The 26,487-nt window shown below is 40.3% G+C and overlaps 1 protein-coding gene across 4 annotated transcripts; it reads left to right on the top strand.

Annotated features, from left to right (window-relative positions):
* The first annotated feature begins 459 nt into the window (after positions 1-459).
* Positions 460-25,788, top strand: SPPL2A (signal peptide peptidase like 2A). 4 transcript variants are annotated; one of them, XM_017804994.1, is made up of 17 exons: positions 460-591; positions 4,123-4,242; positions 5,447-5,629; positions 6,445-6,534; positions 9,776-9,909; positions 11,973-12,124; positions 12,876-12,972; positions 14,283-14,384; positions 15,455-15,536; positions 15,834-15,908; positions 16,532-16,588; positions 16,745-16,798; positions 17,222-17,321; positions 18,167-18,244; positions 18,573-18,733; positions 20,868-20,901; positions 25,455-25,788. In XM_017804994.1, exons 1-17 carry the CDS (start codon positions 538-540, stop codon positions 25,484-25,486), a joined length of 1,605 nt encoding a protein of 534 aa, XP_017660483.1. In that variant the 5' UTR covers positions 460-537; the 3' UTR covers positions 25,487-25,788. The 4 variants fall into 4 exon arrangements, with proteins under 4 accessions (XP_017660483.1, XP_017660485.1, XP_017660482.1 ...); XM_017804996.1 differs by lacking the exon at positions 16,745-16,798; XM_017804993.1 differs by lacking the exon at positions 20,868-20,901.
* The last annotated feature ends 699 nt before the right edge of the window (positions 25,789-26,487 follow it).

Here is a 26,487-nt window from a genome sequence, read left to right as displayed (position 1 = left end):
CATCACAGCCCTTTTAATGCTCTCGAAACCTGGAAGACATCTCTGAACCCTCGGCCTTTCGTCAGAGGTCACACTTCGTTGTTCCTTGTACTCGTTTCTCTCACACAGGAAATCCCGCTCTCCTCCCCACGCCTCTCTCCCACGGCTTTGTGTGTGCGCTGGGCCGGGGCGAAACACCCGGAGCGCTTTGTCTGGGGAGACGTGAGGCCAACCAGGCCGTTCCCTCTCACTCGTAACGGCCCTGACGGGCCCCAGGGCCCCTGTCAGTGCCCAAACCCCGCTCACCTGCAGCTGCAGGGCGGAACCCGGACCCGCCGAGAGCCGCAGGAAAAGGAGGCGGCACAGGCGGGGCGGGGACGCGCAGCCCCAGCGGCCGCCCCAGCGCCGCCCCCGCCCCGCCGGACCCGCCGCGTCCCGGGCCCGGGCCGGGGCCGCCGCACGGAACAGGAAGTGTCGCCGGGAGCCGGGAAAGGCTCGGCGGGGCCGAGCGGAGCCCGAGCCCAGCGAGGCCCCTCCCCGAGCGGCCGGCAGAGGACGATGGGGGCGGCCGGGCTGCTGTGGGCCCTGCTGGGGGCCCTGCTGCTCCCTCCGGTAAGGACGGCGCTGCCTGCGCTGCCGGATGGGGCCGCCCGGCGCTGCCGGCCGAGGGGCTCCCTGTGCCCGCCCGATGCCCGTTCCCGGGAGCTCCCGTCTCCCGGGCCGGGCTGGGCTGGGCTGGGCTCCCCCGGCCCAGGGGCGGTTTCGCTCCGCAGAGCGGCCCGTGGGGTTTGGGCCTCGGGAGAGGCCCCGCGGTTCCCCCAGGCCAGGCCGGCTCCGGTCACGCGTTGGGAGTCGGGATAATAAATCTCTCGGGTGCCTGCGTGGGTAAACCTGTTGTTTCTAGGGGCTTTTAAATTATGGTGCAGGAAAGGGGGGAAGCTCGTGGTGTGTGTACGTGTCCTGTCTTTTGTCCTGTCCAGTGCCGTTTCGGTTTCGGTGTGGGACATCCCTTTCCACAGGTGGACATTGAAATCTGGCAGGCTGCTTTCTGCCAAATGGGGTAGTGAAAGGGGGAAGCCAGAAACCTCTGTAATCTGCTGAGGCAGTATGAAGGGCATATCTGCATTAAATGGTGCTCCACTAAATTGTTTGGTTGTTGTTGTTTGCTTTTTTTTGACATAGTTTTTATCTTGTTTTGGTAAGATAGGATGCAGTGTACTTCCTGTGTAGGAAGTCACCATTGGATATGTGACAGGTGCTCAGCACTGTCTGTTAATGCCTTGAGAATGCTTGTGGATGAAGTAACTCGTGTCTTCTCTCTGTGAGTCCCACATAGTTGTCACTATGTTGGGGTTTTCTGAAGAGTGATTTTGCTCCTTAACCCAATGGTTGGCTGCTGTTGACAAGGGAAGGGGCATCTGCCCTCCAGTAAAGCTCCAGCCCCATATCCTGCCTCCTCCTTTGCTCTACAAATGCAGTCGTAGCAGTGGTGAGCATTGGATACTGTATCTGGAGTATTAACAGCATGGGGAGTTGGCCCTCAGGAAGGTCATAGGTGTTCGGAGCACCACTGCTGCTCTCTGGGCAGGGGCACATGTTCCCCTGGGTCACAGTGCCTGGAAAGAGGGAAGAAGGGACAGTTTGTGTGTGTCACAAGGCCACTGACAGAACAACAAAATGATGCTTGTTCTGTTCATGGCTGTTCTGTTCTCTTTCTTTCTTTCTATGTTATTACTTGCTAGGTACAAAATACCTTCTCCCTGCTCCGTACCTTTGAGTTTCTGTATGTCTTACCTGCATGTTAATTATGGTGGATGTTGTAAATATAGGCTTGGTTTGGTCTCTGTGTCTGCTGGTTCATTTGAGTTCCTGTATTCTGGTTACTGGTACACTCCAAAGCTCAGCAGTCAGCTCAAGCTTATATCCCTGCAGTGACAGGACATGTTAGGAAAATTAGAGAGCAAGAGACAGAGTGATACTTCTTCTCTATCAAAGATAAGGAATTATAAAAAAAGTGTTTAAAGGTGCTAAGGGAGGGAAATACAATGAGAGAACTACCTTTCAAAAATAGGAAGGAGTTCGTTTGGAGGTGAGGGGCCATTGGGAACTGTCTGAACCTGAAGTGAGAGGAGATGGTGATGCCCCTTTAGGTAAGGACAGCTGTCACGCCTCTACACCATGTGGGAACATTTTTATGCTAGAGCAAGTCAGCCTATGGAAGCAGGTTAATCTTTTTCAGAACCTGTTTTTGTGGACACACTCTTAGTTTTTCTCTTAAGTAACAAGATTGAAAATGTGCTCAGTAAGAAATTTTTACTTTGCATGTATACTGAGAGTAGGATTTGTTCAGTAGTGCAGCTGACTGCAAGGCCAGGTGCCCAAACCAGTAGCCCTTGTCTGTTGTGAAAGAAGGACACTGAAGCAATTAGAAAATGAGAGAACTTCAGCTGGATGCAATGGGATTTCAGTAGGGATGTTCCAAATGTGGTCCATCAATAGTGTTTCTTTTAATTTTTTTGACTTCTAAATGCTGTCTTCAGAGCTCAGCAATGAATACGTGTGGGTACATGTCACGCTCTGGTCCTGCCTCCCTCTGCCTCATGAGGATGAATTGTGTTCCCTGATTCATCCCCAGGGAGGGAAAGCTTGCCAAACAAAACAAGCATATCAAATAGGCAAGTAATCACTCCTTCTAGGTAGATTTACGCTTGTGTAGCATTAACAGTTGATTTCCTGGGACCCAGAAGACACTTATTATTCTACTTTGTGAAGCAGAAAGAGCTTTTGATAGATAGAAACATCTGGGGTTTGCACCTGTTGGGAGTCTTTACTGCTTTTAATTTGCCGTTAGTTTGTACTTTTAGGTGAGTGCACTTAAGAGGGAAGCTTGATAATTTTTGTGCTGATCATAAATCATGGGACAATTTATTTTAGCTGACAGCTGAAGAACTGTTCTATGTTAAACAGTTAATGTGCTCAGGCCCTTTGACACAGTTCTCCCAGCAGATGTTCATGAGCTGTAGCCAATATAATGGATTCCTCCGAAGAAGGCTTTTTGCTATTCAAACCAGGCAGACATAAACCTCTGAAACAATATCGTCACATGCTTTTCTTTTCTATCCAGTTCACACTTGCTGAAGAATACAGATCTGTGAGCTAGAGGAGAAATGCCTCTGTAGCACTGTTAATGGTTAGCATTGTATATCACAAGTATTTGGGCTTTCCCCCCATACCCACTTCTAGCTTAATGTCTCAGTGTTCTTTTATACAAATCTGGAATTTACAACAGGATTTAAGTTTATTTGTTTTTGATCTAATGACACTTCTTGCTATGGAGGTCAGTTTCTGTCTCAAGACAGACAGATGAAATGAATTCATCTCCTAGTTTTCCTAAGGTGACACTTCTTTGAGATACAAATTATGTTTGTTTTCAGTACTATGCAACTGTAGCTGCAGTTAATCTTTAGTCTGTTCATTTATCCACTGAAGTACCTGACCTTTATTAATGCTTAGGGAGAGGCATAGATCATAAAATTATTAGAAGTTTTAAAATTCAGATATATTAGTAAATAACAGAAATCATGTTATGTGAGGGAGTCTAATCTTAAGAAACACCAGTATTTCCTTAACTGGACAAATTCTTTTTAAAGTACACTAGTTGGTCTCTGTGTTTACAGTTATTTGAGAAAAAATATTTCAGGAATTGTTATATCATACCTTTATTAGTAGGGGAAATTCTAGAGTCTGCAAGGAGGGAAAGACTTTCATCTTTTTTCCATGTGCTGTTCTAATTGCTTTCCATGTAAAGTTTTACACTTTTTGGAAGGCATGGGATACAGAATTTGAAATCATTTGCCTGAGTTTCTTGCTGGTATTCTATACTTGGTGACATGAGCTGTGCCTTTCATGAACACATTGTGTTTGCAAAGAGGAGAAGCAGCATTACTGTAACTAGGTTCTTGTTTTCTGGCCTGCTCTCAAGCTGCCCATCTCTCATGGAATCAGTCATTATGTAAAATAATTAAGTGAATAAATTCTTTTTCTCCTAACAGCTCTTTCTCTTCCTAACAGCTTTTTAGAGGGATGTCTGTATGAGTGGTATTCTGAGCTTTGTTTAATTCAGAACACCCTGGTTTCTCGCAGGTGGCCGCGGATGAGGGGATCCTGCACGCCTCTGGGAGCGGGCTACCCCCAGTGACAAAGGATTACTGCATCATTTACAATTCTAAGTGGACATCTCTTCCAAAAAGCCTGGACAATGCTGTAAGTAGCTTGTAGTCACAGTCTCTGAGAACTAGAATGCAGTATGAATTTGGGTCAGCTATAGCTGGTGTTCAAAATGTTGAGTTAAGCAGGTGCTACACTGAATATTTACCATTTTGGGTCATGCTGTCCCCTCCCTGTCACCCCTCAAAAAAAAATTAGAGTGAGCTTTTCTATGCTTTAAAAAGATGGCTTCTAAAGCTTACAAAGGGGTTCTCTCTCTGTGCTTAGAACCGGTTTTAAATGTGTTTAAGTGTTCGTTTGATACCGTTAATTTCTTCAGGTGTTATCATTATGTCTATGTTTTATATTTGGGAGTTAAAGTTCTGTTTATTTGTTTACAAAATTGATAAACTTTTGAAACAGATTTTTTTTATATTGGTTCAGCAGTTTGATGTACTGTTTACTTGTCTTCAAAACATGTGGTGTAATAGATTATCTGGAGTGCATCATCATGCCTTATTTTCTTAGTGTGTTGGTGTGAGGCAGAAATTAATGTCCTTTAGGCACTCTTCATATAAATAGGAAACACTTTGTGTTTGGGAGTGGTCAAGGCACTCTGCCTTCCCTTCTGTCATTCATTCACAGAGTAACTCAATGTAAAAAAGAGTAAAAATCATTTGTCTGCCTCAGACATCTTTGCTGGGCTGCTTTAGTTAGTCAAGACATCCAAGTGGCTAAAGAAAATTGACAACAATTTAAAGATAATTGTCAATATGAAATTAAACTTTGAAATAAGGATATAATTTTTTTACTACTATTTTGTAGTAAGTAATACATTATCAGACTCAACAGGAGGTTTTGAACAAGCATTATACTTTGGAACTCTGATTGTGTTGTATCCATCAGTGCCCTTTTGGCTTGTGAAGCCTGGAAGTATCACAGAGTGTACATTGGATTCCCCAGAACTGCAAGTAGGGGTTTTCCTACGTAACCAGTTTGTTATGTTTAATTTACAGGAACAACTGCTGTGAAATTGCACTTAGAAACAGCCTGATTATTTCAGTTATATGCTGCTCTAAATGTCCCTCAGTATTGCAGGCTGCAGAAACTGCTGCTGTGATTTTGTGTTCCTGAATTAATGATTGTTTTCTGCTACACCTCTTTGTGGCAAACCTCAAATTAAGGACCGTAGTAATGTACTCATCTAGGTTAGTTTGTAATATCAAATTTCCTAGCTTTGTCATGTTTCTTTTCTCTGCAGACTTTCAGGACTCTGGAAAACCTGACTTCCACAGTCCTCTGCAGTTCATCTGAAGTTCCTTCTGGCACAATGAAGGACAAAGCAGTTGTAGTGATGAGAGGAAACTGCACCTTTTTGGAGAAAGCAAGAATTGCACAAAGTTTGGGTGCTAAGATGCTGTTGATTGCCAGTAAATCCGGGCTGGTAAGTTATAACACAGTTTTCTTGTGTGGTGAAATAGTGTCTTATCTGTTTGATCCAGTGAGGTGTTGTACAGGGTTAGCTGAGAGAAGCCCAAAAGCAGAGGACCCTGGCTATGGGTGGGATTCCAGCAGGAGTCATTAACCCTCCCACAGAGTGCTGGGCTGGTGGGACTGGTGTTCTGAGACTGAGTTATCTCTGTGCAATGCTGGGTTATATCAGCTGCAAGTATCTACAACCACATTGTATTGTTATTCTCTTCCTTATAACTTCAGTCATGTTTCTGAATGCAAATACTTGTCTTTATCATTCCCTAATTTTAGTGCATTCTGAACTCCATGTAATCTTAGGTGATACTGTTTTAGACAGGTATGATAAAAATAAGCTACGAAAATGTAATCCAAATTTGAAGATAAAAGGGTATTTTGAGATATTTTCACAGATACTTCTGTTGCTTTTTTGTTGTCTGTCACAGCTGCAACATTTTTGTACCAATATGTGCAATTTATGAATTTGTGTGATTATCATGAAAAATCAATCTTGTTTAAGAGGTGTAGAGAATAAAAACAGTTTTGATTATCCCTTGTAATACTATAAAAGCACAAGAGCTGTATGAATCCAGATGTGTTGTTAGTATCACCTGTTTTGATTTAAGTACATCTGTCTTCATTAACCTTTTGCACAGGGTGATGAATGAGCTTTTTGGTTTTTTACCTTCCTGGAAAGACACTGAAATTTAAAGGATAATCTGCTTTTAGGGATCTAACCTGCTTCGCAAATAGGCTCAACGTACTTATCACTTTTACTTTGCCTTTTAGTCTGCTATTTCAGACAACAAGACTGATTTTGAAGATGTGACTCTTCCAGTTGCTCTTATAAGATACAATGACATAGTAGATATGCAGCTGGTAAGTAACAGAACTTCAACATGTTATGGTTTGTATAAACTTAGGTATTTGAACAAATAATAAAATAGTTTCAGGTTAGATACAGATGTCTGCCTGTTTTGAATGTGCATAGATACTGCTTTCAGTTTCTCAGAAGAGGATGGACATTAAATCATGGAAGTGCTGGTCTTCCTAACTCAGGTGAATGAGAGAGAATGATTGATTAGAACACTAAGAATGGGAAACACAAAACTGGAGGTAAGGAAATCTTAGAGGTCTTCCTGCTAAACAAGATAAGCTGTCTTCCAGTAGACTTGTGTACAGTTACAGATCCTGAGAGACGTGAAGAGCTACAGCCTGAGAGGGCTGTTCCTTTGGAAGCTACAACAGTTGAGCTTGTAGCTATGGCACAATAGCTTTCAGGCAAGCAGCACCTTATCAAGTTGGATACTGGGGAGGGTGAAAGGGTTTTTTATCTTTGCCAGATGAGGAGCTTTCTCTTTATATGGCGTGACAGCATCTGTTACAGTGTTAGGCAGTATAGTTTGAGTTTCTGCTCATGAGTTTATGGTGAGATGCCAAATGCTTGTCATTAAAATGAGGCACTTGTGGTATCTGCTACGCTTTATAAGCAGGGAAGTTTGTTTTGGGAAGTATATAGAATATTGCAGAGAGTTTTAAGGAAAACAGTATATTTTCTTCAGTGTGGCTTTTTCTGTTGTTTTCGTTGTTTTAGGTTTTTTATTTAGTGTTAAATAGTTTTGCTAAGCAGGAGTTGCGTTGCACATGTTTTTCTGTAGGGAGCAGAGGCTAGCTCTAACCTCTGTAGTCTTAGCTTCTTCAGATGAATTTGCAAGCTCACTTCACCATTTCTGCTCTTAATCTTCAGAGCTGCCATGGGAGATTGTCTTAGGTAAGTATGCAAACTGAAACTGCCTAGATTTATAGGACTTTTTGGTTGTTTACTGTCTGTTCCCATTGAAGATTGCTACTTGCTGAGCACTGACACGACTGAAGGTTTGTGGTGACTGTTCTCAGTCTGCCGTAGCCTTGATAAATAATGTGGATTGGTTCAGGTTGTCCTCTGTCTTCAGATTTGTTCCTTCAAGTCAGACAAGTGTCATTTGCTTAGTTGAGTGATTTTAAAATGCCCTAGTAACATGAAAGGGAAGTGGGGCAAGGTTGGGTCCCTAATTGGTTCTCTGAGTCTTCTCTGCACCACTTTATTGCCATGTTTTGCTCAGGGTGGTGTCACGTAGAATCACTTCTGTATAGCCATAGTAATTCCCCAAAGCAACTTTGCTGGTGGATTGGTATGCCACATGATGTCTCATACTGCTGTTGAATCAGAGAGTTCATATTTGTCTTACAATGAGATAAAAGTAGTGAGGAACACAGCCCAGACTACAAGTGATCCTTTCCTAGTTCTGATCCAGTTTTTTGCCAAAGCCTTCTGTCATGTCACTGGCAGCTGTTGTTTTCAGTGGTATGTCCTGCTTAGACTCTGACAGCCATTGTACTCTTCTCACTACAGTTGTATTTCTGGTCTAACTCTTTTTAAGGCTTCCAGCTTTCTCCTTTTATTTAGAAGAGACAGACAGCACCAGTCTGAGGGTAACTGGTTTGTATAAGCATTCTTTTTACTTTTGCTTACAAGACTTCATCTCTGTGAGCCTTCACCATTTGAGGCAGGTCTGTCATGTTCTTGATAGCAATAGCACAGTGTCACAGATCTGGTCAGTGGACAGCTGACAGCTCTCTTGCAGTTGTTATCTGATGCAATCTGTTCGATTGGAGTGCTCCCTGTGGAGGAAGTTGAGACTTTGCAAGTTTTTAGGGAAGAGAAGAACAATATAGGAAGAAAAGGAAACAGTTACTTTAGATTCTAATGCAAACTATACTTTGTAAGATCTATGAAACTTAAAGGAAGAACTGGATTAAGATATGTTGGAATTTAATACTAAAAATGTATGAGCCTTTAGGTTTCTTGGGGGGTTTGGCACTTTTTTGAATCTGGTTTGGGTTTTTTTATTTTTTTACATAGAGGATGCTGTAATTTGGATAGAGTTTTTTTCTCTTTAATGTTATGTTCCACTTCATACAACTGCAGTGTTTCACTAGAATTTAATTTTATTCCTTGTTTTCTGAACTTCCATAACTGCAGGCAAAAGAATGATTCTGACTTTTTTTTAGCCTGCAGAAAGGTTATTATCTGTAATTAGGTAACTCAGATGCTGAAATGAATCAGCTTTCTTCATGCGGCCACTGTATTCCCCTGCACTACTGGGCTTCCCATTCAGTCTCTCTACTTCCAGTTTGATCTTCCTGTAGCCAAACCTGCCTGGCATGTTCTTCTGCTCTCCTGCTTTTATCTCGCACGCAGACTGTAAACAAATCTGGGGTTTTTGCAGCATCTCTGAAGTCTGTTCTCACTGCAGGGTAACTTTAGATGTCTTGACTTCCTTTGACTGCAACAGCAAGCCTGTCTCCCCTACCACCTTCCATTTCCTGTCAAATTATCATCCATTCTATGCTTCTTAAATCTCACCTTTCAGTCAAATGGAAGCATCTTGGTTTTGCTTTCAAGATTTTTGTAGGATTCAGTACCAGTTACATCTCCGTGTTCTCTTCCATTTTCTTCAGCGTCCTTCAATTGACTGCTTTATTTACTTAGGTCTTAAATTTTATAAATAATGTGATATTGCTTTCTTCTCTTTTGAATCCATCTCAAATCATATTTGTGTAAAGCTAGTAAATAACTTTCTGCCACTTTGATTTTTCGCTGTGTTCTATCTGAAGCATCATGTCTGTATCTGAACGGTGAGATTTGTGGTTTCAAGAGCTAGAGGTAGATCTCTGCTGGTATCTTAGTGGACCTGTGAGTTTGTATTTCAAGTGGATTACCTTAGATATGCTTTCCTGCAAACAAGACATCTTTGGTAGTACTTGATATATTTGGGCTAGAGGCACAACTTCTGGGAAGTGTGGAAAGAATGCAAAGAAGTACCATTTTGTCTTGTGGTACCCCTGTGTTTCCACACTGGTAGTAACAGGATTGTTTGCAAACCTGACCATCCTGAAAGATAACGTGGAAAGCATTGCTTCTTGGCAAATATATGGGACCTTTTGTGCACTAAGTTGAAAACTTCCTCTCAGCATTGTATAGATCAAGAGCAGGAAACCATGATGTACATCTTGTTGGAAAATAAGCCCTATAATTTCTTTGTTCTCCTTATGAACCAACTTGTGTGTTATTTTTCAGACACTTGGAAACGAAGTTAATGTGACTCTGTATTCACCACCTTTGCCAGAGTTTGATTACAGCATGGTTGTCATCTTCCTAATTGCTGTGTCTACAGTGGCACTGGGAGGCTACTGGAGCGGAGTAGCAGAACTGTAAGTTTGTGAAATGGAGCTGCTTAAATTACATGGACTGCAAAGTGTGTGAAAACTGTCACTATCATCAGTGAGAAATTATTTTGCTTTATGTTGGTAGTTATAAAATTAGAAGATCCAAGTGCAATTAGCTGCTTTGCCATGAAATTTTTGAGCACTGCAACCTCTGAAAAATCACCTCAGATCTTTGAGGAGCCTTGAGTAAAAGTCCCTGAGGGATAATGCAGCTCTTAGGAGAAGGAATGAGTTAACATTTTGATGAATTACCAAGTAGTCTGTACCTGGCATCATAGGTCTCCAATATCCACAACAGAAATTAGGTATTTTCATGACACCTTTCAAGTCCAGTGATTCAAGAGGTATTTCTGTAGTCGTATGTAGTGTCTGTATTGGCAGGGATCTGTACACCTGCTCCATTCCAGCCGGCAGTGCAGCACTCCTGTCACTAGGAACACTGGGAAATGCAGTTTGGTTGAGTCTGGCTGGCTCCAGATAAAGTCCAGCCTGGCTTATCTGCTTCAGCTTTGTGTGTTATCTGGTGGAGCAGCAGACCTGGGGCAGCAGCAGGTCTAGGACTAGGAAAGGGCAAGGAGGCAGCAGCAGTCCTTGTGCGGGGAAGAGGAGGGAGTGGAAGTGTAGAATGTGGCAAAGGCAGAGAAACAAGCACCCTGTGCTGGGTGTGCATCTTTAACAGATGCACAGAACTGGTTTTAGTCTGGGGTTAGCTGGCTATAGCTGGCCTTTGAGAGCATGGCATTATGCTGCAGTATTCTTGGGTGCCTGTGTATGCTGAATAGGCCAGTGTGTGTTGCTACCTTCCATGTCTCAGTGGTATTCTGGTGCTTTGGTCCCCAGAACAACAGGGAGAGGATTGTATGTGATAACAGCAGCTTCCTCTTTCCCACTAGTTACGCAAATCTAGTGATTTTAAAGAGATTAAAGAAGTAGAACAAGGGGAGGTGTGTATGTTTCTTTTTTTAAAGGTTGGATCTGATTATGCTTCTTTTTCACCCTGCAGTGCTACAGGGTGTGGCTGCTCTGACTGCTAAAATAACAAAATGTGATGCTGTCTGCCATATTGAAAAATACCTAGGTGTAATTTATTAAACTTGTGAAAGTGCTCTTTCATAAATCTAGGGTGAGCTTTTTTTTTTTAAAGCTGCTTATTCAAAGCATGTCTTCTGAGAAGGTGATTCATCTAACAAAGTGCCTTGCTCCTGTGGGTTTTTCCTCTTTTGAAGGTGACTGTTTGTGCTGAATTCAGCGTTTTGTAGTAGGTCCTGGGATTCATCAGGAACATGTTATCTGATGGGCAAGTTGCACTGGTGTCTGTACTAAAGAGTAGAAGGGCTATCTGCTCAAAGAACAAACACAGCAATTTAAGTCTCCTTATTTTGCATGGTGAGGTATAAATATGGAGTATGTATGTACAGAAATTTTACTCCTAGTGAAAGTCCCCAATTACACCCCCTCTCTTTCACTTACCTTTACACCTTATAATTACAGAGTAAAAGAACTAGTACATAGCCAGCTTCATTCTGCTAACATGAGTGGGTTTTACGGACACTTAATGTCTAATTGAGGTGTTAAACCAGTGTGCAATACTCATGATTTTGATTTATTGTAGACATATTTATCAAATTGTCTACATTTAGCCCAAGAAATTTTGTAGGCAGAGGTCATGCCCTAATGGATCGGAGTGTGTGCATCCTGGAAAGGAGTTTAAGAGTATTGGACTACTTTTCTTCACACAGATCAGGGTTTTTGACTGGGGGATGCTCCTTAAAGTTGGCAATCACCACACAATTGGAAAGGAGTGCAGTTAAGAATCTTTTCCTTGTGATCTATGCTAGGCTGGAAGTGCATATCTTCATTAAAAATGGAGAGAAACTCAAACAGCAAGCATACCATTTTTTCTGTGGTTTTAAGTCTAATAATAGTTTGAAGGATTAAACTGGAACACTGTCAGTCTAAATGCTCTACAGCCAACAATTATGATCATAGTAAAAGATTTTCATAATCTGCCATTCAAGGTAAATGTGTTTGTCATTTTCTTAAAACAGGGAGAATCTGAAAGCAATAGCAAGTCCAGGGGAGAGAGAAACCAGACGGAAGAAGGAGGAAAATGTTACCTTCACCCCTGTAACAGTTATCTTGTTTGTTGCCATCTGTTGTGTCATGCTGGTCTTACTTTATTTCTTCTACAAGTGGTTAGGTAAGAAACAATGAATAATCTCATTTGACTTATTTTTTTATGTGATCTTATTAGGTGTCTAAGTCTGAAAGTAGATTTCTAAACTGGAATGAATGTAATTTTTTTAATTGTTCTCTCCATGTGTGAGTTGAAGGTTAAAAAGATTCAATTGCTACTTAAAGGAGAGAACCTTTCTTCAACTGTCTTGCAAAGACTGTCTTAACAATGCTTATTCTGAATGAAGTGATGGGGAGAAGAAGTGATTAGCAATGAGTAAAAAAAACTGTCAACATTCTTGGGAGGATGGCAATGACAACCTGTTAGTGTTTAGAGTTTGCTTGATGAGAATGTTTTTTAGTAGCTGGGATTTGGTGTTTGGTTTTAGTTTTTTGTAGTGAAGATCTGGGTAGAAAGCAATTTTGATACCTCTAAGTCAAGTTTTTGTTTGATGAGAACTTTGTCATGGCAGAGACACTCAGAATTGAGCACTTTCTGTCATCAGCTGACTATAGTCTCCAGTGACTGTATCAAGCACTGGTATAACTGTTAACAGTTTATATGATGAAATCCTAGAATCCTCAAGGTTGGAAGAGACGTTCAAATGATCCAGTCCAATGATCCACCCAACACTACCACCGTAACCCCTAAACCATATCACCCAGCACTAGACCCAGACACCTCTTGAACACAAAATATCAAATGTATGTTGTTGTGTTTGATTCCTGTTTGTTATTTTTTGTCACTGATTCCCATCTTCATTCTTTTTATTTAGTGTATGTTATAATATCAGTCTTCTGCTTGGCCTCTGCGATGAGTCTGTACAACTGTCTGGCAGCATTAGTAGGAGAAATCCCATTTGGGCAGTGCAGGTATTGTTCACCTTCAGTTATTATGAGTGTGAGGTTTCCTTTGCATATCTTCTGGTTGCTACTCAATGTGGCGTGAAAATATGAGTTTGACAAAGTATTTCCTGTATGGTTTAGCGCATGGGATAGTTACAAAAGAAAATTACAAGCTTCTTTAATAGATATTAAAGGTATCTGTTGCATAATCAACAGTTAAAATAGTTGTGGGAGATTTTCTGCATTCCCTTCATTGGAAAGCATTGCTGTAGTCAAGTTTGAAAGGCTCTGCTTGGCTGTCTGAGCTTGGTTTTACCAAATTCTGATTGCCTGTCATGTGCTCACTTTGTTCATCAAGGAACTTTGTAAGGGGGGGATCCTGCACATTTGATCCTGTTTTGAACAAGTACTACCTTGTAGGCAATAGAGGGGTTTTTCCCTCATATTACTCTATACTGTTCCTGTGAAATGCCAAGTATTAACTTTACTGCAAGGGCAACACGTTGCTCATGTCATCCATGTTGGAAGGCAGCAGTTACAGTCCTGACTTGGGTGGTGTGTTGTCAGTGTACAGACAGCCTCTTTTTACTACTCTGGGTTAAATATCCTGCAGTTATTAGTGAGTATGGGAGTGCCCCTGTTTTCCTCTCTTGTATTTTCACTTCAAAAATCCTGAATGTTTAATGCAACAAATGATTCTTTTTCCCAAAAAGAATGATGCTTATGAACTTGGAATCATGGAATTCTGTTTACATGTTCCTTAGTGCAGGATATTTGTGCCAGGTGATCCTGTAGCCCATCAAAGGTAGAGATCAGGTAGAAAAGACAGCAGGTTTTGTGTAAGCTGCAGGACAGGCATTACTTCTGTCAGTTAATATCAGTTCAAGAACTGTCCCAGAAAACTGGAAACAGATATTGGCTCACAATTTTGCAGTACATAGTTACCCCATTTTAAATCTTCTATTATGTGTCCTAAAACTGATTTTCCTCACCACCACCCTTTTGTGCAATCATGACATGGCTGTCCCTCACTGACAGTTCAGTTAACTGACAGAAATGGATTTAACAAACTCAGCCTGCTTGCTGCCTTCTCTAGATGTGTTTGCTAAAATGAGGACAGGCCATCAAAGCCCCAATTGGCTGGTTTTCAGTGTAGTCCAGAAAAGGATTGGTGCTGCAGTTGCAAGAAAAATGTCACTTTAGTCTGGACAGAACAGCTGGGCAAAGGAGAAGCTTTTGGGATGAGAACAGCTGGTCAGCTTAAGGAAATGTGATAGAACAGGCATATGTCTTGGCTGTTGCAGGCTTTCTCTTTTAATTTAATTATTTTCTTTTAGGATTACATGTTGTAACAAAACCATTGAAGTGAGGCTTATTTTTCTTGCTGTGTTCTGCACAGCAGCAGCTGTTGTCTGGGCAGTGTTTCGAAATGAAGACAGGTAAGTGGTGCATTCTAACTTCAGAGTAATATGAATAATTGGCATTAATGAACTTCCCATGCTACCACTAATCCTGGAGTGTAGCATCCTTCTAAACTCCAGTGCCAATTTCAAAAAAGTCATGAAAGTATTTATGAAGCTTAACAAGCCTGGGAGTAATAGAGAACAAAGCTATGCAAATGAACTGTGTGGTAATTTGAAGTTACAAAAAAACCTGTGAAGATGAGGAAGAACTAGCTTGATTGCTAAGGATTGCCCCAGAAGGAAAAGGTGCAGAAGAGGTCCTGTGCTTCCTCTGGGCCTGTAGAAGCACAGGACCACAAGTACACAAGTATTGCAGTACATCCCAAGTGCCATCTTAAGCCAGATGCTCAGTAGGGCTCCCAATCAAGTGAGGAATCACACAAGTGGACACCAAGGCCCTCTTCTAGCCCATGTTCAACTCATTTTCTCTTTAGAACACTGATGAAGAAAACTGTTAGGGTATAATCCCAGCTGAAAACCAAGCCCCCCACAGCTGTTGGCTTAGTCCACCCCCAGTGGGATGGGGGAGAGAATCAGAAGGATAAAAGTGAGAAAACTCATGGGTTGAGAAAAAGACAGTTTAATAAGCAATAGTTAAATCAGAAGCTGCACATGCAAGCAGAGCAAAACAAGGAATTCATTCACCACTTCCCATGGGCAGACAGCTGTCTGCCATCCCCAGGAAAGCAGGGCTCCATCGTGCATTACAGTGACATGGGAAGGCAAACGCCATCGCTCTGAACATCACCCTGTTCCTCCTTCTTCCCCCAGCTTTATATGCTGGGCATGGCACACATGGTCTGGGATATCCTTTGGGCCAGCTGGGCCCAAGCTGTCCTGGCTGTGTCCTGTCCCAGCTCCTTGTGCACCCCCAGCCTCCTCACTGGTGGGGTGGGGTGAGAAGCAGAAAAGGCCTTGGCTCTGTGTAAGCACTGCTTGACTACCTACAGCATCCCTGTGTTATCAACACTGTTTCCAGCACAAATCCAAAACATAACCCATACCAGCTAGTGTAACAAGCTGTAAAAATGTATTTTTATTTTTAGGTGGGCTTGGATTTTGCAAGATATTTTGGGAGTTGCCTTCTGCCTAAACTTCATTAAAACACTGAAAATGCCCAACTTTAAGGTACTGTAAGTTGCTTACCTTAACATAGTATTCTACTGCCATGAATCTGGAAGTTTATTGTCAGGAAATAGATTTTCAACACTCAAGAAATCTATATTAAAAAATGTAATCTTTACAATTTTTAATAATTATTAAAAGACACTAACCCTATTTAAAGTGTTATGCCAGATTAAAAAGCATGGCATGGGGTGGGGTTGGGTTGGTTTTTACATGGTGGCACAGTAATGGTACCAGAATCCAGCTATGTAATCCTTGAAAACCCACAGTAATATTTTCTTCTCTTTTTTTTTTTGCCAGTCCTGTGTAATACTTCTAGGCCTTCTGCTTCTATATGATGTGTTTTTTGTCTTCATAACACCATTTATCACGAAGGTATGTCTGTGAATTTATCTTAACAAAAATGTCTGGTTACTGGGGCAGTGCTTTTGTCCAACAGGTCAGTGTTTTCAGAATTCTCAAGAAGGAAAAACTGACTTTCTTTTCTTTTTTACCCATTTAAAACAACAGTGGCCTAAATTTTTATGGCAATCACATGGCCAAAAGTAAACTGTCCCCAATTGAGGGACAGTGTGATGATGAGAAATTGCTGCCCTCCAGTTTTTTTCCTTCTTTTGCTTTAAACACCTGTATATTGGAACATGCTCTAGTATTTTCTGCCATGCTCACTTGCAGTGTAGTATGAATTCTGTGCAAGCATCACCTGCTCTTGTTTTGAAGCAGAAAAGCTCATGGCAGAAAAAGCTGACATGTTTTTATCTAAACTTCCAGCTACATCTAGTGGACTTGTAGTTTGGGGCTTTTTTTAACAGTGGTTTTAGGCTGGACTACATGATTTTTATTGTATAATACTGTACAATACTCGTGCATTTGCTTTGATGTTCAGGATTTTTCCAATCTTGAATTGTAGGTGGAGGTACAAGCAGTTTTTGTAAATGTAGTATGAAAATTTTGATGCATTAAACCACTAACTTTTGGAAAAATAACTGTAATTTCAGAATGGGGCAAGTATAATGGTTGAAGTTGCAGCTGGTCCCTTTGGAAACAGTGAAAAGGTATGAAAAGTCATTTTAACACGTGCGGCATAAAAATACTGACTCTGCGTAGCTAATTCGTAGTGCGCTTTTTGGCATAACTTTCTCACAAAATACAGCAGCTTCTGCTATTTTCTTATAAGTATTAAATTCCTGTTGACTTGGGTTTGATCCTAGAGTGATGGAAACTTGGTGGAAGTCCCTACTGAACGCTCAGCTCCCCATGAGAAAGTAAGGATTGTATTTCAGATACTGGATTTTTAAATTATTCCCTCTGAAAAGACTATTCTTTTGGGGAAAACCTGACTGTCCAAATTTCTCTTCAGGGCCTGGATGTCATTGATCAGTATTCTATAGTTAGGTTAATAATCCAGATTTGTTACTCCGATTACATGGTTAAATACTGTTTTAACTTTTTTTTTTGGTGTGTATATTATTTGTAAATCTGAAATTCCAGCTTACCTGTTGCCTTAAGCTTTATCTATTTTCTGTGTTGGTTTCTGGTTTTTACTTTAGGTTCGACCTATTTTAAAGTTCTGCATTAACAATAAATTAATTATATTTAAACTGTTTATTAAATTAAGCAACCAAAAATCCAAAACACCAGGATGCTTTAGATGAGATTTATATGGCTTCTGAAATAATGTTTTCCAGTTACCTGTGGTTATTAGAGTGCCTAGACTTGAACACTCTGCATCGACACTGTGTGACTTGCCATTTTCATTGCTGGGTTTTGGAGACATTATTGTCCCAGGTGAGCAAAGGTTTTGGTAATTGTAACTTAAGGTTAAATATTTTGGGTTTGATTCTCAACTGACTTACAGTAGAGCTTATTCACAGAGTAATTACTAAATCAAATGCTGCAGTTTGCCTTGATCTGTCAGTGCAGAATACAACAAAAGCCACAATAGAAGAAAGCTTGGTGTGTTGCAGAACACTTCAGTTGTGACAGGTTTTTTCTATTGTGCTGGATTGTGTAAATACAAGTCACATGGATAAATCCAGTTGTCAGTATTAACTAAATTTCATCCAAATCTCACAGAAAGTAGGTATTCTGTGACTTCATGGGATTTTTGTATCCAAGACTACATAATTAGAGGTGAAGTAACAGAAAATGTGTTGCCCAATTTTTCCATCTTTGTCAGAAGAGCTGAATTTTGCCATAGTTGGAGTGTTGAGCAAACTACTTAAGCACATGCAGGCAAAATTGCTGAATTTTAAGTGTGAGCATTAGAATCCTGTTGAAGAAAAGTATTAAAAATGGGTTGTTACTCTTCTGTGTTAAAAAACTGAAAACAGCCTAAAATAGCATAATTACTGAAAATGTAATTAGCTTGCTTAAAAAAACAAACCCTTTTAATATTGAGCTCGCTTGGTTCATCTTTCCAGTATGGTTTTGAATTCCTGGGCTTACTGTAGGATTTCTTAAACTGGTTTTTGGCTTTCCAGAAACAAATGGGAAGAAGATAACATACAGTAGTGGGAAGTCTTACTATAAATTTTTTTATGCTGTTTTCATTTGGAGACTGGGGAGAAGAAAATTCATGGCCAAACATTTCATTAATCCTTTTCCTTTTTTGATTTTTATTTTCTTTCAAGGGCTTCTGGTTGCCTATTGTCGAAGATTTGATGTTCAAACAAGTTCGTCTTCTGTATACTACATTTCCTGCACAATAGGTAAATCATGTGATATTTCAGTATTGTTGGTCTTCATAATAGCTTTGTTTAAATGTCAGAACTAGGTAGTTTTCTTCAGGTAGAAGTTCAGTGTTGTCAAGAATCTCTTTATAAACTCTTTTTAGTGTGCCTGCTAATATTTAAAGTGACTATTCTTAAAGGCAGTCAGTTGCTTTGAGAAATCTTGCAAATGCAGAGCAACCAGTTGTCTGTCTTCAGTTATATTAACAAGGAAGATACTGCTTTAAAAAAAATAATTCTGGCTTATCTGACTTAATCTAAAAATTCTCCTGTTCTTGATTGTGTCTGTATAAATATCTTTTTGTAGCTTATGCTGTTGGTATGGTGCTGACTTTTGTTGTTCTGGCACTAATGAAGATGGGACAACCTGCCCTTCTCTATCTTGTACCATGTACACTCATCACCAGCTCACTTGTTGCCTGGAGGCGCAAAGAGATGAAGAAGTTTTGGAAAGGAAGCAGTTACCAGGTAGGCTGGATGCCTTGGGTTAATTCCTTTGAGTATATGCTTCTTTGAGTATTTGGTAATAAATCACCTGCAGTCCCATTTTTGCTGGTCTTCCTGTGATCTTTTGGAACTAATAAGGAAAAGCAGTTTTTACTCTTAGAAAATCTTAGTCTAGGAGTTGACATGGAGAACAGAGCTTAAGGGAGATGAAATAGCTGGTTCGGTACTTAGGGAGGAAAAGTAGTTTGTTCTATTTTCATAAATCTGTTCTCATAATTTGACATTCCTCATCGATCATCTTGATGTGGTATGACATGAGTCACTGAACTAAGCATGCAGACTCCAATCTGCACTAGTCCTGTATCAGAGACAGTTCCAAAAAGGTTGGTGATCAACTAGAATTTTAGAAACTTTCCATGCATCACTGATGTCCTGCACTGTCAGGATTGTACCGAGCACTCAGCAACAAAATAGCTGGGTGGTTACATAAGTGTTTCCTGTCACAGCACACACTGTGGGCACACTGCCTTGGGCATTCTGCATTTCCCCCTTGGTTATGTTTGACACTGCCCAGGAATTGCACTCCTTAAAATCCCACCTGCTGTCTGTTGCCACGTGCACATTTCCCCGCTGGAACTCGCTGTAGTAGCTGAGTGTGCCAGTAGCCCTTGTGAGCTGGCACTGATCATAAGGCAGACCAATCTCAGATTACTCTACGTTTTGCTTGAGACCTAAAGTCCAATATGGTGTGAGTTCAGACACTCACCTGTGTCTAGGCTGTGTTGAACTCTGAGATTGGGTAGTTTCTTGTGGGGGAAGGTGAGTGTCAGGTTGATGGAAAGGAGCAGCTCCTGCTTTTTCAACTTCTGGATTGCAAGGTTTAAGTGGGTTAGGGGAAGTCAAGGGTAATTCTTGTAAATGTAAAACTGCAGGCAGGCAGCTCCTATAGTATTACAAAGCTAAACACTGCAGCTGAACCTTTTATTCATCTAACTAATATTGTACACCTGCTTCAGCTGGAGGTTGGCTAGGTGTGAAATTACTCCAGAGATTTTCAGCTTTAACTAAATACCTTTTTGTCTACAAAAGCACCTTTTCTCCTTTCTGAGGTCCAGTGAATAGAAATGTTCCTCTGTAGGTCTGAATGAATTTGGCTTACCGTGCATTTATATATAAATTGGTGACTGTTTGCTATCCTAAAATGAACAGCATCACATATATGAATCCCAGTAGCTCTGGGTTTGTTGGGGGCAAAATGCTTTGCAATTTATTTTCTTCACTTGAGTTCTGAGTAAGATTGGCCTAAGTAAATTTGGCAGGACAAAAATTTCTTGTACTTCTTGTAGCAAAACTCATACTTGAAAGAATTATGTTGCCATAGTAGTTATTTCGTGTCCTTTCAACTGGTTTCTTGAAGGATTAAAACTATTCTGAACTTCAGCTTGTTTTGAGGTCAGATGACTTCCATTTCTAGCATGATTTAAAATGTTGATTTCAACCCCCACTCCACCACCCCAAGTAGACTCATCTGTGATTGAGCACCTCTTTGTAACTTTGCTAACTCCTATTTTTCTATAACTATCTGAAGAATATTTTTATATTAATTTTTCTTCCCAGAAGGTGTTATTCAAGTTGCACTCTGGAAATGCTGCAGTGTTGATCTTTTCATTTGATGTTCTCCTCACCTAAAGCTGTATTTTGAACTGTCTTTACTGCACTTACAAACAAACATGCCAAAACTCCAAACAAACAAATAAAACCCCAAACCACCCCAACCCACACAGGCCTGGGGTTGAAATGTCCAGTTTTCAGTGCTCAGTCTAAGGAAGAAAGATAGAGAAAGGTGTCAGAAGACCTTTTTGGCTACAGCTGTGGTGATTTTGACTTGGGGAGAGGTGCCCCATTGACAAGGGTAGTCAGACTTGTGTAGAGGTTTGCTTTGTCCTCATGGGAGCAGAGAAACCTTGCACAGTTGTTAGAGCAAAGTGTCCTAAGAATAGGGGTAGAAGAGCATGTGCAGTGCATCAGGTGACTAAACTTCATGATAGTTCATTAGTTAGCTTTTTTGAGTCTTGGGTTTTTCTTTTTTTTCTTTTCTTTTTCTTTTGTTGGTTTTGTTGCAAATGGTTTTAATAATTGAATGAATTTTATTTAGGTATCGGACTCGTCCAGGACGCCTTTGCTACAAGGTGTGATTATGGTCTTCTTTTAATGCAACTTTCTTAATCATCTTGTGGTTTCTTTTTTCCTTTTTTTCCCCTCCGCTTCCTCTTTTCAGTCTTTTTTGCATCTACTTTTTAATTTCTCTGAATAGCTCAATATAAGGGGATAGAACTGAAGACAAAATATAAATCTGTCATCACACTTGAGTGTTTTGGGTTTTTTATTTTTTTAAAGGAATACAGGAAAATGTAATTAAGTAGCAACAGAGCCATGATTCCTAAGCCTGAAGGCAGGCTTCCTATGCTTCTCTGCTTTCTAACTTCCCAAATCCTTAGGAGTGTCTTAAAATATTTACAACTGATGTTATTTTCTCTTCTGTTACCTATATTGAAGTCCTTCACCTGATTTTTCTGTGTCGGTGCATTGACATGAAAACCTGCTTAGTGCTAAACAAAAATTGTCATATTCTGTTATAACGCTGAGCATGATAAATTTGCCTTTAGTAATTGCACCTACTGTCCCTCTGTCACCTGACTGCTGCACAGTGTCCTTTACCCCATCCTGCCTGCACTGCTTGCAGTGGGAGCCGGGATTCAGACCAGCTTTTGTGGTCTTGCCGCTGTGCAGCGTCTGGACTGCAGCGAGGTTTGACCTTTCTTGGCTGTAGCTCATGACTGCTAACACTGATGGTATTTATTTTTACTGTCCACATAGCTTGGAGAGAGCAGTGCAAGCTTTCAAATTTCAGCTTCATGTGGAATTTAAATATAATCTTGAATTATAGTTGCTGGTCTGGAGTTATACATCTATTTATAAAGCGTAGGGTGTCTGCTCTGTACACTGAAGACGATTTGAGATGGTGAACTCTCCCTGACTGTGTCTGAAATTCTCAATTAAAAAGTACTTCTCATTAGCTTCTTTCTTCTAATAAAGAGAACTTTAACAATTCAAGTCTCATTAAAAAGCCTTAATAATAAAGAAATTAGATATAAACTGAAGATGATATTAGAAAGTGGGAGGGGTTGAGTGCAAATTAGAAGCAGATGGTGAGACTGTATTTTTATAGCTTAAAACCATTCTGTCCTGCTCTGTGTACTCAAGTTCTTGGATAGGTTTGTTAAAACCAGTTTTTCAGTTTCTGCTTTATACATATGACAAATACTTGACTCCTCAAGATAGCTCTGAGGTCCCATAATTCATAGCTGAGATCATTTGTTTCTGTGTAATGATGCAGTCTGAAATTCTAGTTATGCTCCGTGTGGCTTTTTTATGGAGTAGTCTTGAGCTGTAATGAGTTGCTGCACAGGAAAACATTTTAACTATTCTGAAGCACAGGCACAGGCATTTCTTGGGAGAGTAATGTACCGACTTTCCTGCCACCTAAATAGGCAGTATTGCTGCTGTGGAGAGTATAATAAAGGTTTTTCTGTGTTTTCTGGATTGCTTATACTCATCATGCATGCCTGCATGATAAACTGATTTCATTCTTATTTTCCAGTTATTAATTTTAAAATACTAGTTTTTTTGCATCAGTACAAGCTATGAAATACTTTTAGTAGTAACATGAAAAATCTAGTGGACTAATGCAACTTTGAAATTTTCTACATAGGACAGTTGCAACTTCTAAGAGTTTGTCAGTTTTAAGTGCTCGGCACTTCTTATCTCCGTTTGAAGTAATAAATCAACAGATTTGGCACTGGCATGTTACACAGCATGCACCTGCATTTTTATAATCACATTTTTAGAAACTCACAGATTCATCATACCTGTGAGTTGTTAAGAATTCTGTGAATGCAGCATCATCCAAGTGAATCTTGCAGGCAAGTGTGTCTTAGGTACTGTGTAGTCTTACAGGGAGGAGTTGGTATTGCCATTTCTAGCTTGGCTCTGTGGGAGTGCTTTTTTGGGGTGAGTTTGCTGGGTTTAGTCTTTAATTGTTCACCATGTTAGGAGATAGGTTAAACATAAATGTATTTCAGTTACAAAGCTGTCTTAACACCTCCCCCTTAAAAACTGTCAGGAATTCAGATGTGGGAGCAGAGCTTCTAAATGTCTTCCACTTTTAAACATGTTCATCAGCTCTCCACAATGTCAGATTGCTTTGACTCTTTTGAGGGTTAAAACAACAACTTTGTCCAGGATTGTATTGAGGTGCCTTCATTTTGCTGCTGGTTGTCATAAATATTCCTGCAACTTCTGCTGAGGCTTTGAGGATGGAGTTGTCCTGAGAGAATCTACAATGGAGATACATGTGTGGGAAAAGCTGCTTAATGTGATCTCAGACTTTTAGAGAGGCACCTGTTGTCCCCAGCTTCAAGTTATGGGCTCTCCTTCAATGTGGAAGAGAGATTAGAAATGGGGTGGGGTGGTTTTTTTAGCTTTGTAACATTTAAATAAAAAGAAAACAAAAAACCCCCCATCAAAACATCCTTGATGCTTTACTGGGCCTTTTAAAGTTCTTTTCAGGTTTTTAAAAGTTAACTTAAAACTCTGATTATTAAGCTGAGAACTTAAAATTTAAATACAGGTGCTGTCTCCAGCATTTGTACAAAAAAGTACATTTTTTGCTACTTCCAGTGTTGTAGGATTAAGAAAAGAACCTTTGACTATGGAATACACCGAATTGTTGCGAATAGCGGTGACTCTTAACTCTAGAAGCATCTTGTCTCTGCTGACCAAAATTACCTTTTCTCTGCCAGCTGTTAGATGAGCTTCCCTGGGATGAAGGAGGATATATGGCACGACTTGATGTAATATGGTACTGTGAGGGGAGGTTGTTCTTGTTTTATCCTGGAAACAAATACTTCAGTCTTCATTCCAAGGGATGGTTTGAGTTCTGTAATTGTAGGGAGTGTTTTGCTTTGGGTGACTTTTGATGTGGATTTTTGGTTACAGTGCAGGGAGAAAAGTCTGAATATACTGAAATGAATGCAAAATTGTCATTGTCACAGGAGCTGGATGTTCACTGCTGGACTGAGTGTGTGCTGTTGCTGTAACTCAGTTCTTAGGTCTGTTGGCAAGACTGGTGCCTGCCTTTATTCTTTTTGTCTTAATTCTGACACACGAAGAAAGAGTTGTGAAAGACCTTTTCTGGTCTGAGTCAAATTGATATTGTGGCCACTAGGCTCTCCTGAGCATTACCCAAATCCCACTGACTTGTTTTTTGGAACTGTCAGCTTACTGCACAGCATGTTGGTGTGGCTGGACTGTGAAACAGCTTGTTTAAGCAAACCTGTTTTTGATAAGGTGTATTTGTGTGCCTTTCAATGAAACAATTTTGTTGGCATAAAAGAAGGAACGGCACAGAGATGGGTCACAGCTGGAGAAGAAGAGAGAAGTTAATGGAACTTGCCTCTTTGCCCTGTACATAGAATTATATCACACTAAAATGTGTACAGCACAACAGTGTTAGAGCCTGTTGCCAAGGATTCTCCAGTGTGTGCTAGTAAACAAGGAACCTATTGTGTGGAAATCTGCCCAGCTTAGATCAGAACCCACACAGTGAGCAGCTGTTTTACAGAAAGACAGGGAGAATTCTCACTCCTGGGCTGGTTATGCCACTAAGGAAGAACGTCCGTGTGGTTTTCTACCTTGTGATGCTGAACGCATTATCCCTTGTCCTAATAATCCTGCCACGCTGGGCACATGAGCTCCTTGGCACTTTGTTTTTCAGCATTGGTTGTGCTACTTGTGTATCCTCTATCTATGGTTGTCAGCTACCAAAACTGTCCAGTTCTTGGCCTCTTGTTAATTATGTTTAATTCTGAAGCCCTCAAACTGATGGTCTTGGTTTGTCTCACTAACAAATGTGTATTTTACCTGTGTAATACATTCAATGACTTTTCCCAAGGGGAAAACCAGAGCCTTCATTGCCCTCTAGCAGTACAGCAGTGGATAGGGAAATGGGGCTTTTTAGTTGGGACAAGTACAAATTTGTCTTGTGTTATTCAAGTGATCTAATCAGTTACATTAATTGGAAAGTATAATCAGTCTACATAATAATCTGGTTTAGATTCTCATCTGTTGCAGGACTTTACAGTTCCATTTCCCTTATCCCCTTTAAAATAGAAGGAAAAATTACAAAGAGATGTTACCAATAGTTAGTTTTTACTAATAATAATAGGTAGCCTTTACAGCCATGAAAAGAGAAAGCCACTCTTTTCTGTTCAAGCTGTTGCTTGCTACCTGTAAATGTCAGGTTAGATCCTAGAGTCTACTTCCAGTTCTGAAAACTGTGTCTTTGAAAAATTTGCTTAAACCCAATTGTTTTTTTTGTTCTTTGTATTTAATAATCAAGACACTTCTGACTCATAAGTTTAATTTCTTGTAGAGGACTTGAGTCCTTGGTTGGAGAATGCTTTTGTAGTGGAAAGCATTAGCTAATGGAGCTTTGATTATTTAGCTTGAATACTTCTTTGATCTATAGAGGACTTCCTATCTGTATGCTGCTAAAATGTACTCTAACAAATGTTTAATTATATCTCTCTTAGCTAACAAATACTTCGGATCAATGGGGGGAAAGCAGTATTTCTTTATAAAGAGCCATCTCTTTTCCTTTCTTTTTTCTTTTTACATTTAGATGATGGAACACCTGGATTACACAGGAAATGAAGAAAGCACAGCATCGGCCCCTGAACAGCCTGGAGGACAATAACATATGGGATCCTGATTCAAAATGGCATTTGAATTTTCAACAACTGAATTACACTAAATTTGGTGAAATTTTACAATAGAGTGTTTCCCACTCTGTGTAAAAGGGTTTTTTATTCCTGCACCTATATTTTTATGGAAAATATTGTTAACGACATAAAAGTAATCAAAATAGACTTGCATTTTTACAGCCAAACCATAGCTAGTAAAACTGTGCCTTATTTCAATTTAAATAAAAGGATATTTTCTATGCAATTTTCCAACTGTGTTTCTATACAGTATATTTTTGTACGAGTTGCTTGCCCATATTGGTTTGATGCCTGAACTGTTTTTTTAAAACTTTGATTGACTAGTCGAGTTTCTTTAAAAGAAAACACAGTACCTTTCCTAGGCTTTCCTTCCAGATTTTGAATGCAATGTTGGATTGTAATGCAGCTATAGCAACTGAGGAATGAAAGTATAGTTCCATTACTACAAGTAATTCAGTAAACAGTGTGTGTGTGTCTATGTACGTTGTAAGCCATAAAATCATTAACAGGGCAAATTTAGTGTGGGGTTGTGAGCTCTTCCTCCCTCCCCCCCCCCGTTGTATCACTGGCTTATGCCTTAACTGTGAAAATTGCTAAGCTTGGGTGCAAGTCTTTGGATTGTATACATCACCAAACATTTAAAAAAAAAAAATAAAAGGGGGGGAAAAGGTACTTACACAATGATCCTGAAAACTTCTGTGCAGCTGCAGTAGTTGACAAACAAGATGGTGCAAAAGGCAAGAGGTTTTTTGCTCAATAAATGCTGTTTTGGGCCATGGTGTGAAATGTTAACTCTGGCCTGGTTCTTCTGCTGGTTAAGAGTAGGTCTGTACTAGGTCTCTATTCGTGGTCTTCATTTGGCTGTGGATCAATTCAAAGGGATGGGGGAAAACAGGACAGATTTATTTTTTTTTTTTTACCTTTTGCATCTGC

Source organism: Lepidothrix coronata, unplaced genomic scaffold, assembly GCF_001604755.1.
Source record: "Lepidothrix coronata isolate B3197 unplaced genomic scaffold, Lepidothrix_coronata-1.0 Scaffold11, whole genome shotgun sequence".
NCBI classification, from domain to species: Eukaryota; Metazoa; Chordata; class Aves; order Passeriformes; family Pipridae; genus Lepidothrix; species Lepidothrix coronata.
This window is presented reverse-complemented; position numbering and strand designations above follow the sequence as displayed.